Source organism: Zonotrichia albicollis, chromosome 6 (genome assembly GCF_047830755.1).
Source record: "Zonotrichia albicollis isolate bZonAlb1 chromosome 6, bZonAlb1.hap1, whole genome shotgun sequence".
Classification (NCBI taxonomy): domain Eukaryota; kingdom Metazoa; phylum Chordata; class Aves; order Passeriformes; family Passerellidae; genus Zonotrichia; species Zonotrichia albicollis.
The window spans coordinates 49,844,059-49,857,239 of NC_133824.1; the positions used below are offsets into that span (position 1 = coordinate 49,844,059).

General features: G+C 38.4%; 1 protein-coding gene across 11 annotated transcripts in view; it reads right to left on the minus strand.

Moving 5' to 3' along the window:
- Positions 1-13,181, minus strand: part of PPFIA1 (PTPRF interacting protein alpha 1) — a 52,681-nt gene that overhangs the window by 19,391 nt on the left and 20,109 nt on the right. For 6 of the 11 annotated variants that reach the window (XM_074543738.1, XM_074543740.1, XM_074543737.1 and 3 more), the window contains 15 exons: positions 12,407-12,508; positions 11,739-11,903; positions 10,847-10,921; positions 10,307-10,408; positions 9,838-10,059; positions 8,975-9,121; positions 8,303-8,437; positions 7,652-7,726; positions 7,133-7,216; positions 6,496-6,627; positions 5,058-5,120; positions 3,973-4,052; positions 3,578-3,710; positions 2,733-2,956; positions 1,951-2,176 (listed from right to left, as the gene is read on the minus strand). In XM_074543738.1, coding sequence (XP_074399839.1) covers positions 1,951-2,176; positions 2,733-2,956; positions 3,578-3,710; positions 3,973-4,052; positions 5,058-5,120; positions 6,496-6,627; positions 7,133-7,216; positions 7,652-7,726; positions 8,303-8,437; positions 8,975-9,121; positions 9,838-10,059; positions 10,307-10,408; positions 10,847-10,921; positions 11,739-11,903; positions 12,407-12,508 — 1,965 coding nt within the window. The remainder of the gene's footprint in view (positions 1-1,950; positions 2,177-2,732; positions 2,957-3,577; positions 3,711-3,972; positions 4,053-5,057; positions 5,121-6,495; positions 6,628-7,132; positions 7,217-7,651; positions 7,727-8,302; positions 8,438-8,974; positions 9,122-9,837; positions 10,060-10,306; positions 10,409-10,846; positions 10,922-11,738; positions 11,904-12,406; positions 12,509-13,181) is intronic. The other 5 variants (XM_074543741.1, XM_005491663.4, XM_074543742.1 and 2 more) reach the window with 2 other exon arrangements.

Here is a 13,181-nt window from a genome sequence, read left to right on the forward strand (position 1 = left end):
AACAATAGCCAATTTCTATACAGTAACAGGATTCTGTTCTTTTTCCAGCTTTTCAGTTCTGGAATGTTTGAGCAGGAATTCACCACCACTTATTTTATCCTCCATCCACTGTAGCTCACTCCCCAGGGAGTGCTCACCTCTGCCAATGCACAGAGCAAGAGTTACACAAACAGCTTATTCAGACTGATGCTGACAAAAGTTAAATTTAGATAATTTGTTTAATAGCTCTCATTATTTAAAAAGCCTGTAACCAAAAATAAAGTTGGTCCCCTTTGAAGTGGGACACGGAGGAGAGATGCTGTTTCCCCTCCCACAAAGGATAACTTTTAATTGTTTTTTATTTAGAATACATGTAAATTTTGCAGCATTAATATGGAAAGTTTTGTTCAATCTGACTGTAGAGTACTACATTACTAAATCATAAGTTCACTGAATCACAGAAGGGACCTTTAAGGATGATCTAGTTCCTCCTCAAGTTCTTGACAAGGCACTGCAGACTCATTTTACCATTACTGGATCATTCATCCATTAAATCTGATGAGCATAAAAATGAAAGTGTTCACCACATGGAATGAACTGCCCACAAGGACTGCTCAAGAGAGCTGTAGGCTTCACCGTTTATCATGTTGATGCTTTTTAATCATGAGGGGCTTTCAACTGACTGAGCTGCATAACCACTGGCATTAAACTAATTTGCCTACATGATCAAAACCTAATGCAACTCTCTATTAAAACGTTGGAAGACATGGCAGAACTCAGTCTAATAATCCATGATAGCTCTTCCTAAAGTTTCTAGAAAGCTCTTGTTCCCTAATTCTTGATTTCAAGCTTCCACAAATCATTGCCAGGTACAAAACTCATCAAATACAGCACAAACACTTCTCAAGTGACTTCAATGCACAATCAGGACCTAAAGGGAACTTTATTACAGTTCACTTTCTTCAATTGCATTGGATTTCAGACCAGACACAATTCTCTTGATCTAGTTTTGGGGAAAAGAGCTACTTAAATTTGTATATGGTTTTCTGTGTGAGAAGTATTTAGCTTAACTAATAATTGTGAAATGTTAGAAGATAAAACACTCCACAATCTGAATTTTGATAGTTTTTTGTTTTAGAAGACTGCTTGCCCCTAGACATATGGCTAGAGCTAGTACAATTATTTTTATTTTAATGCAAAGAAGGCAAAATTATTCCCTTTTATGAAAAAATACTTCTTGGTGTATGTGCACATTAATTTTAAGAAGTCAGCAAAACTACTTAGCTGAAATACTTCATTTTAACTGTTCGTTATATTTAACATTTATGTAAAACAAGAAGGGGGGAGATTTGTATCTTAATTTTACAGATGTGTTTACATGCATAAAGCAGCTGCTAGAAGGATTAATCTTCCTCAGCAGTCATAGGAATGTCAAAACAAAGATGTTTTCCTTCTCTACTCTCTCAACTCCTAAGACTAAACTACTTTATCAACCACAAGGTCTAACAGGTATTTCCTTTACCTATCGGGCTTTAATAGCTTAAAACAGGACACTACACTCATTAATATTCAAACAGCAGTGATACCATCCCAGTCTTCAAGATTAATATGCAAATCACTTTTTAGCTGAGTGTTTACTGGAATACTGGACTGCTAAAAATAAAGTTTAAAGCAGATGGAGAAAGCAGTTGAAAAGAAAACATTATTTCTTCTAGAAAGAGGAGTCTGAAGAAAGACCATAACAACAGAAGGAATAAATACTTAGGCACGAGATGTTGACCAAATAATAGACTCGAGCTCTGAACGTTTTTCCTAATCATTATGTATCTTACACTTTTTATAGAAGTTGAAAGGAAGCAGTAGAAAAACCTAGAGAAAGGAAAAATACAGCTGAGTAAGCAGGAGAGGAAAGAACAGCGCATCTCCTAGCGAACAGGAGCGCTCCGAGGAGGAGCCTGTGCGGGTACCCACCAGAGTCATGATGCCCAGCCTGTCCACCTCCCGGGCGGGGCTGTGCGGGACGCGGCGCGGCGTGGAGCGGCCGCTGCCGGGCGGGGAGGAGCCGGCCAGGGCCCCGCCGAGCGCCACCGAGCCCAGCGGGCGGAACCGGCCGTGCGCCTCCAGGCTGCCGCTGCCCACGCGGCTCTCGATCTCCTCCGCGCGCTGCTCCGTGTTCTCCTTCTCCTCCTGGATCAGCCTGAGGGAAAGAGAGCCTCACAGGGATGTGATATTCCAACAGGGACTGTCATCGGCACATTTTCTTACAAATCCCTTTGCCAGGAGTTCTTCTCCTGGGAAGCTGAGAAGTCTCAGAGAAAAATGGTAACAACATTATCTCATTTGCTTCTCCTGTGTTTTGCTGCTTTGGAATGTGGTTTGGAGACTGTTTATCCAACAGGTGGTTGTTTGATTGGTTTCGTGTGATTGTTTTAACTTAAATCACCAATCATGGGGTAAAGGCTGTGTCAGGACTCTGTCAGGAGTCATGGGTTTTCATCATCATTCTTTGTAGCCTTCTGTCTGCACCCTTTCTCTATTCATATTGTATAATTTCATATAGTGCCCCTATCATAAAATAATTAGTCTTCTAAGAACATGGAGTCAAATTCATCATTCCCCCCCTCATCAGGGGACCCCAGAAAATACCACAAAGCGTATTTTGCAAACAGAAGTGGCACTTAGCAGAAATATGTGGGGAAATTACCATTTTTCAGCATATTTTTATCAAAAGTTCCACAGCAGACAGGCCATACCTGATCTCTTTGTTGATTGCATCCAACTGTTCCTGCAGCATTATGGCCAAAGTCTGAGCATCAGCCTGACCGCTTGGTGACAGCAGATCGACTGAGCTGAAAATGGTCTCCCTGTCGTCCTCCATGTCAGACACATCCACATCACTCTCAAATGCTTGTGCCACGTTTGCCAACACACTGGCTTGCTGGGCCCGCTCCCAATCCTGCTCATTCAGGGTCTGAACCTACAAGAATCCATTAAAGAAATAAATCCAAGCTCTAATGGAAAAAACGTGACATCTCTACTACTTATCAAGATGTTTAAAATAATTTATGTAAGTCCACTTACATGCTGAATGCATCCATCAAGACAGCAATGTTTAGAGAAATGTAAAAAAAAAAGCTATAATGTAGGAAGCTTTAAACTTCATTTAACTGCAAGATGCAGAATACACATTTAATTACAGTAGAATTTTGCTATCAATTCCATGGGAACTATGGAATCAGTTTTATATAATGGGCACTCAAGCATCCTGAAAGGAAATGGAAACTGTTTGCAGAACAGTAATGTGTTAGATTAGAGTGTACAGACACAAAAGTAGGACTGCTTCAAATTGTGCTTTACAGGCTTGTCAAAATTAAAAATCAAAAACAAAATTTTAAAAAAAATAGGAGCTCCAAACCATAATCTTGCAACTATTTGCTAACAATTAAAAGGACCAGCATCTGTTCATGAGTTGGTAAAACTGGATCTATAAAACTCAGGAGTTTTTTGCCAGGTCCTCCCAATTCCAAAACCTCCTTGCACCTGATTAGCCTCATGCACTGAACAAATCTGTGTTGTTATCTGTATTTTCCCTCCTCACCTTGGAAGGCTCGTCCCTGAGAGCAGCCAGCCGCCCCTTCTGGGGCCGCCTCAGCACGGAGGAGGAGCTGTAGGAGTCTGTGTGACTGTCCCCCACAGAGGAGGATGGCACAGGGAATCTGAAATCCGCTCTGCTGCAACACAAAACAAACACTTCATCTTTACCAAGGGAGAAAGAAGCAAAAAAAAAAATCACCCAAAAGGATTTCTCTTGTCCCACCACTGCCAGTTGTTTTTATATAAAAATTGTTTATATAAGAGTATAAAAATTGTTTTACATGCTCTATAAAACTGAATTTATAGCTATGACTGAAATATTTTCATTTACAATCTACAAAACAGTATTTAGCACAGTGACCTTAAGAAAATAGGAAAAAAACAAACTTCTGCTGGTACCTATGATGAAGTGATGTGGCTCTGAGCCTCACTTGGTCGTTTTCAGCCCTCAATGCATCAACATTTAATACAAGTTGATCCTGGAAAAATAAATAGAAAAAACATATCATATGCTTTAAAAAAAAAAAAAAAATTAGTGTCAAATACAAATTTGTAAACTCACATCTAGGTTTTTTATCTAATTTCTCTGAAAGTCGGAAATAACAGATTTTAAGATACAGGCTTTACCTATTTAAACATTGTTTTTGCTACACACAATACAGCATTGCCACAAAAGGGCATCCCAGAATAATTCTGCTGCCTCTCTACCCTGACTCTGGTAATGACAATATGTATTTTAAAAACAGCTATTAGTTCAGATGCTACTAAGTTTATTATAATAAGTGATGATGAGAAAGAAGAAGACTTGTTCAAGCTTTCTGCACAGAAGCATCTTAAAGCATTCACTTTTAACTTGGACATTTTTACATGCTCTAGAAACTCTGAATTTAACAGCAGAGAAATACATGAATGTGAAAACAACAAAAGTCTAAATAAAATAAAAAGGGGCTGATAGTGAACATCTGTAATGAGGGACTTGTCATTTCCAGGCCAAGCAGAATATAAGCTGCTATTGCTAAGGAGCAGCCAAGACTAATAAGTATTTCTCCCTTTGCTCCACAGCTCTTAAAACTTTTTAAAAAATGTTAGCAGTTGCACAAGCATTTTGTGATATTCAATGCCTTCAGAACACCTTATGGCAAAATATCCAACATTAAAAGTATTTCTCATTTGGTTTTGCTGTTCAAGGTCACATGTACAACAGTATAAAAATTCTACACAACCTCCAAACTTTGGCCAATTGCCAACATATGCAGGCCCTTCACATATTCAAAAGTGTGTTAAGTCTTGGACTAAAAGGTTATGTATTATCTATAAAACCCTCCTAAAACTGTGGCACACAATACCATAAAATAAGCAATAACAACTCCTTTCTCTTAAACAGAGCAGGAAATGTTAAGTTTTATGAGGAATTAAAATCTGATCCTGCTATGTAGCAAGGCAGCAATTAAGTTCCAAGATAATATTTCAGAAATGCAGTTTACCTTTTCATGCTGAAGTTCTTCTATTTGTTTTTTTGCATTTTCAATTTCTCGTAGAAGTGAATTCTGAAATTAAAGGCATCACAAATTAAGTTTCTCTGAAGCTTTACACTTTTAAACTGTAACCATGATGACTATCAAAAAAAAAATGCAGTCAACACTACACAAATGCATCTTAAATTACACATCCTTGATTGCTTCCATCATTTCACTTTGATTATAGTTGAAGGTTTATCCTTCCAGGTGTACAGCCTGCTAAATAATGGATTTAGTAATAGTACTGGTTCCATAAATCTTTAATAGCAATAGCAGCCTTTTAAAGCTCCATTTCCCAGTCTAACTAGTAAAAAAATGAAATAATTATGGAATCATTCAAAGTAATTCAAGAAAGAGCACATGATCAGAACAAAGTCTTAATGTTACCTGAATGTTTCTTCCCAACTTAGCATAAAAGAATGAGCTGGAAGTCTCAACAAGAACACTTTTCTAGAAGCTACAGTTAACTACAGTAAAGGACAAGTAGATTTTCCTCATTATTTGCAAATGTAGTTATGGTTTGGAAGATAAGAGGGAGTCAGGGTCAACCCTGAGACATCGCCTATTATTCAAACATTAGGCATGAATGCAAGAGGAAGCAAACATTCAGTACAAGTCTGGAAACACCATTTGTGTTCCAAAGCATTTTATTGCCATGACTTTAAAACCAAAGACACTCAGCTTTTCCTGAAACATTTCCCCAGATGGTTATTTCACCCTCTAGTAAAAGAAACCAAATATATTTTAATCCAAGACCAAGCAACTCAAAGTCAGCACCAAGCAAAGTGCCACTTTAGAAGACATTGCTTTGCTGGATGAAGAATAAGGGATCTAACTTCAAGCTGTGCATGGAAGAATAATCCAAAAGGATCTAGATCCAAAAGCAGAAGGGAAGAGAAGGAGTGAAAAGTGTGTCAGAAGAGATGAATTGAGTGCAGGGAAAGCTCCAATACATGCACTGACAGTGCAGGAAAAGCTCATTTACATGCATATAACCAGTCCCAAAATGAGCTACCTGAGAAGAAAAGCAAATTGCAGGAATCCCACAATGACTCAGAGGAATTGCTACAGCCAAAAGCAGTGGGAAACAAAGAAACTGAACTGGAAAGGTCAAAGTTCCAATGCTTTAGACTTCCTGTATTACACTGGATGAGCCTATTTATGCAACCTGCACCAGGCAAATGAAGGATAAAGCTTCTTAAAAGCTGCCTTCTCAACACCCCCGTGCAGTGCCCAGGGACAATCTCAAAAATTATTTTTAAGGTTTTTCAAAATCCACACTAAAAAAGAGCCTTAACAGCAACTACTTACTAATAAGGGGTTTGTGTTTATTTGCTGAAGTTTCGGACATGCTGCAAAAGGCACAAATCATGACAGAATTACACATTCATTACTGGAATGTTACCTTGTCTTCCAGGGCAGCCATCCTCTCCTTGAGATGAAGCTGGAGCCTTTCATTGGATTCAGACAGGAGCTTATCAACAGTTTCTGACAAACGTTTATTATGCTCTTCATTCATCTTCTCTCTCTGTCTAGCCTGAGATACAAAGAAGCTGCTGAAAAAACTTCAGATTTGCAATATCTCTAACAATTTCCAGGTTATGAAGGCAGCAAGCTTTCTTTAATCCAAATGCATTTTTTTTAACAGCAATATTTTCACACATGCAAAGGAACACTGCATGCGCCTCCAGGGCTCTGTAAAGGGAATCTAAGGGACACTTCAGTCTTCAATAAGTGACCCAAGATCAGAAGTTCAAAAATCCAAGCCTACACTAAAAAAAAAAATTAAAAGGCACAATTCAGAATGGATTCCATTATCTGTAATCCAGGAACCAATTTTTCCATGGTCATTTAATTCACCAAGTTTCTTCAAACTTTTATTGGAGACTTTCAGCACATTCTCCTTGAGATTTAAGGTTAGCCACAGTACAGTGACTCACTAGCAGCCAGCCTAAACTCTAGCTTTATTTTAAAGCTGAGAAACAAAGAGGATTAGGTTCTTGCTTTCAGCTTTTTATCTTTGTCAAAATGATGTGCAGTACCCTTTGCAGTTCTTGATTCTTCTCTTCAAGCTGTGCCTCCATCTGTCTCAGCCGCTCCTCGATATTGCCGTGTCTCTCCTCAGCCTGTCAATTTGAGAGCAAAATTAGAATTTGGGTGGGTTTTATAGGCTCCAAAAGCACAGAAACACTGAGGCACAGGAATATTTCTAACATGCTTTGCACAACTGCCATTTATGATAAAGGACAATGCAGAACAGATGCTTTTCTGTCACCAAAAGGACCTTGCAAGAGTTCAGATGGGAAGTGGCAAAATGATGAAACCTCACACCCCTAAGTACCATCATGAATCAACTACTACTATTTGCAAACAAGCTTGCAACAGCAAAGATCATTCATATTCCCAAGAAATAAAACAAAACAAAAAAAAAAAAAAAAAAAGTCAAGACTGAGTGCATTTTCAGCTTCTCCTCACTAGCCTGGACGATGGGACCCTTTGTTAGTAATCATGGCAAAGCAAAAAGCAGCAAGCAGAGACAAGGACTGAGATACAAATTCTACCTTCCTAAGCTTGGTGGCAAGTTCCAAAACTTTAGCATCTTTAGCAGCAGAGCTCCCAGGAGACAAAAGGTCAGACTACAGAGCCAGTTAGGGACAGGAAAGATAACAGGGAAAAAATGAAACTAAGGCTTTGAAAGAAAACATGCACACACATACTTGAAAAGGCTCATTTGTGGTTAATTAAATATAATTCTTTAGATTTCATTACTCCATTTGCAGCCCTCTAAAAATCCTGGTATTTGGTAGTACCACAACTTCTCTCTCTCCCCACTTGCTTCACTTAGCAGTGTAAGGAATTTAGGTTCATGTTTAGAAGACTCTATGCCTATTATTGAATAATTTTCATAAAAAGTACCAAAATAATAATTCAGGGAGATATTTTTATGATGTAGAAGAGTTAACAGAAAACCCACTTGAGTTCCAAAGAGCAGAAACTTTAAAAAGAGATTAAAAATTAAAAAAAAAAAGAAAGAGTAAATCAGAGTGTCTTCAGAGAGATGAATGGAAAAAAAAAGTAGGAAATAAACATTTTCTATAAAAAATTTGGAAAACTGGAAATCAAATGTAACCAAACCAACACAAGGAACAGATTTCCTGCAGTGGGACACCAGTGGAGGAGGGAGTCTGGAGGACACTGTGCCACCACCTCACCTTTGTAAGTGCTGCCACTCTCTGTGCCAGCTCAGCCTCCACCTCTGGCAATGTCTCAGCTTTTCTCAGGGTCTGCTGCAGCTTCTGCTCAGCCAGTTCCAGTCGCTCTTGCAGTTGCCTGTTCTTATCTTCACTCTGCACAGGGTCATGGCCAGCAAGTGTGGAGGGTTAGAGAAGTGATTAGTTAGAACGTGGTTGGCTAAAGAGCCATTTCTGGCTTATAAAGCTGGACTATTTTATGTCAAGCATTTCTCAAACTTCCTCTCCCACTAAGGCAATAGTCTGTAAAAACCACTACACGCTATGCAAATCTTAAAAGTTTAGCTCAGAATGAGTAATTTTCACCCACAAAACTAAAGATGCTTGGATACACATACAGTAACTTTAAAATCCACAATTAATAGGGACAACAGCGCTGCTGCCCAAGATAAAGTGCACTAAATTTCTCAAAATCATTTCCCCTTCCCAGTAAAGCTGTCTCATCTTTATTCCCAGGGTAAAAATCTCTGCAATGTATGACTCCAGCTCCTGAAAAACAATCACTAATAACAGCACATTACAGCTGATATTTATCTCCCTAAAAGCAAAGTGCTTGAGCACAGCATGAACATTAATTATCTCCATTAGCTTTATGCTGAGCAAAATGTACTTCATCTCATTTCAAACCACAACCTGTCGGTGCATGGAGTCTTTAGTGGCAATTTCATTTTCAAGTTTATCATTGAGGTCGTGCACGGATGTAGCTTCACGTTGTGCAGCGAGGTAGCGTTTCTCCAGAGTGGTGATCCTCTCCTCCATGTCCTCCTTCTGGGCCAGAGTCTGGGCAGGACACACAACACAAGTCAGAATGTGAGAGAGAATTTCAAATAAAATAATTTCAAATTATTTTTTTTTAAATCAGGCTATTTTTCTCAGTAAAAAATGAAGTGGAAAGAAATGACTTTTTAAAACAGTTAATGATTAAAAACCACTGGTCTTTATTACCTTGCACCACAGATCTGCTACTTTCCAATGGCACACACAGAGCAAATCTTGGCTTGCTGGGGGTGGTCAGAGAATTCTGGGATTTAATTAAGCTCCCTTTCTATCTAATAAGGATATGTGGGACCCTGGAGATTAGGGATTCAGCAGTGACAGGAACTGTCAACCACACCACTGAAATTAAAGGGATTCCTCAACCAAGCGCATCTTTTAAAAAAGGAAGCAAGAGTAATAACCTAAGCATGTATGACAAGATCAAACATCTCTTCCAGAACATGCTGAAGTTGGCAATGCTAAATTCCAATCTATTAATGAAATATCTAGTTAGTCATAGGTTTATCCTGAAGACAGATTTTTTTTTTAAGTGGACAATGGAACCCTTTGGTCTTCTAAATAAAAACCAGATACCCATCATGTCCTAAAAAACCATTTTCTTCTCATCTATCAAACCAAAGACTTTCAAAAACATAAAGGCTCAACTGAGCACCAGTGAGACTAAAATTTTATGAAAATGGCATTTGTGACTCCCCAAATCCTGACAGTTCCTTCCTCACCTCTCGTACATCCCTCTGTAACTTTGTGTTCATTTCTTCAGATTTGATTAAGTCTTTCCTTGCTGTGTCTAGATCTTCTTCCAGCTCTGTTACTCGGCTGGACAAAGCAGTGAGGCGTTCCTTCATTTGTGTCTGCTCTTTGTTTTGCTTATCTATGATGTCTTGGAGTTCAATCACTTTAGCAAGGTTTTCATCGTGGCATAATGAACCATCAGAGGATCTCTATTAAACAGGAAAAAGAGTGTATTAGCATGATGCAAATTAGATTGAAAAACAAATTGTTACTCACCTGTAAACATCCCTCCCCAAAGAATTTTATTATTGAACAGACTGCAAAAGCTGAAATTTCAGTAACTATGACTTTTTAACTAGATGATCATACAAAAATATTTTATTATGGCTTAAAATTAAAACGTTATAGTTAATGATTAAAGCCCATATGTCTGCTAAGCCAAGTAAATAGCTGTACCTTCCCATTTGTAGTTGGTGTAGTTTCCTGTTCATGATTTATATCCAGCATCCCATCTGGAAGTGTTTTCTTCTGATTATTTTGCTCTTTCAGAATCATTAACTGAAATAAAAGTTTACAGACACATGTTTCAAGCCAATTCCTTTTTCACTAATAATATAAGGAACAGCTGCAAAAGCAAAGGAGCAAAACAACAATTACTGATTCTACTGCCAGGTATGTATTAATAAAATCTGGCACAGGCACTCAAATACCTTATGCCACTGCAAAGCCTTATTTTAAAGGCACAGGAACTCTTTTTGTTGGTTTGGTTGGGGTTTTTTGGTTGGGTTTTTTGGGGGCAGAGAGGGTGTCAGGAGGTTGAGGTTTGGTTTTTTCCTCTCCTGCTCTTTTAAAGCAGCTAAGTTAAAAATTAATAATTATCCCATCTGGCAAGAAATCAAAAGGAAGAAGTAAAAGTGAAACTTAAATTACTCTGTACAAATATTGACTGAAATATCCACAATGGACACATGAAGTCTTCTTTTAAGACAAACTTACCTCTTTATGTGTAGTACCTAGTTCTTCTTCCAATAAGCTACACCTTTCAAGTGCTACTCGTAATCTCTCCCTTACCTGAAAGGGTAATTTCAAATTACTTGAAATCATTCAAGTCAAAAAGAAATCAATTTTACTTGATGCCATGCCTTTACAGACAATAAATGACACTGTTTCCATTACACTTAGAAACCGCCTTAATCTGGAGTCAGTCCTAATTACAACACATGCTACCAAAAACATAACCAAATAATGTTTATTTTATAATCTAGCTTTTCCTTTTTTCTGTTGTAAGCAACATGAACTGTATGTTTAGGCACTAAAGAGCTAAACAGACCCAGAATTTGCTTGTCCTTCTGCAAGGCACAGACTGTGTTTGCTCATTTACAACATGAAAGAACAAGTAAAATTCCACTTAAAATCATTTACCAGATTTTATATACAAGGGTCACAAAGACAGGTAAACTGGAAGTTGGCAACAAGATTTACAGTGAACTTAAGCGGTTGCATATCCTGCTGTTAACATCAGGCACAACTGAAGGGAGGAGTTCTTTTAATTCAGATTTCTATCCCAGTGTAAGCAGATTCCTCTCTAGTCTATTTCTTTTATTAGATAATCAAAAGGATAAATCCTGATGTTGTACAGGTAAGCAGCTGTGTGCATTCCTACAGCAAATATACTGCTCCTGAACCATGCTGAGTTTACATTAACACAGTTAATGAAGTGCTTGAATAAACCACAGCACCTTGCTTTAGTTAAGTGCAGCACTTTAGTTTAGGAAAGCATTTACCAATGTAGTTACACTGCAGAGATTTCTACAATTCCAGTACAAAAACTGCCTGGCCTACACAAAGGAAAGAGGATGAAATGGTGTTAGGTACAATACTTCATTACCTTTTCATCAAGGGCTTTGTGGTGCTCAAATAAGGATTTTAGTGCTTTGAGAACTTCTACTTCACTAGAAACTCCTGCTGGAGACTGAGCTTGCCTCTTCACAACAGTCATCCTGAGGGATCGCTCATGCCTGGAGACAAGGCACTCCAAGTGTTCCAGTAATAGCTAAAGCAAAAGGAAAAAAAAAAAGGAATAATGTTTATTCCTGTTCCGTACAGCTGCAGAAAACTTTGCCTCCTAGAACAGCAAGTGTAGAGTTCTAAATATCAAATTTCAGAGACAAAGGATATTGTATAGAGTGTAAGGACTGTTTTTAACATTTCAGCTGTATTAGCAGTGTGAGCTGCTCAAACACATCACCACAACCTGCCCACTCTGCTCCTCTGATCCCAGAGCTGCAGGATTACAAAACTTTAACAACAAGAAATCTGGATGGCAGATAGCAGTGCAGTCTTACAAGCTTTTCCTGATTCTGCACAGCAGCATTTCGAGCTGTGCATGAGCTGCCAAACCCTCTTGATCAACACACACACATCTGCACTTCCATGGGGATTCATGTACAAGTGTCAGGAGAAAAAATACTTTTAGCTTTTCAAATTCAACATTTGTTTTCCTCCCTGTAGCTGATGCTTTAACAATGGTGAGCTTGGAGAAGACAAGGAACTGACCCTTGTGTTATTCCTTTCTGCTTTCAGTTCAGCAATTTCTTCTTCCCTTTCAAGCAGCTGCTCCCTGCATACATTCAGCTCTTTTGTGAGTGCTGCAAATTCCTGGAACAAACCAGACAGAAATATAAGCACATCAAATATCAGCACACAGTGAGAGTGGATTCATATGAACACTTGACAGTTCCTTGAAGCATTCATTTGAGATGTGCAAAGCCAATACAACTGTACAGTCATACTGAGCCACCTTCAGCTCAAACATTTAAAACCTTTATGCTGCCAGCTGTAAAGACAAATGATGTTTGACCAGGACTTTGAAAACCTGTTTGTGTCTCAAGGCAATATAATTGCCTTGAGTTGGGGTTTCCCTGGTAAGCTAAAGGAAAAACATATTTGTAACATGCTTTGTTATAGTTGCAAAGAGTTGTTAGTTTTGTGACTTTTGGTTTGTTCGTTTTTTTTAACAACTGCTGAGGGAGACATGAAAAAACAGAGCACTAAGCACAGCAAAATAAGGAAACCAACAAACATGACGTATTTCAAGTCAGTATTTAATTGTGAGCAACAATGAATAATACTAACATATACCACATTACAGCTAAATACAGGAATTTCATTCAAGCCTTCCTTCCAATCTCACAAAAGGGAATGAAGCAGCCCTTTCCCTACAGTTCTGCCAGAAATCTCTGAGGATTAGAATCAGAATTTTCTGAAAGCTGAGCCTGGGGGCTCAAAGCTCTCACAAGACTCATCCTTCAAATTCAATCAAGATTTCACC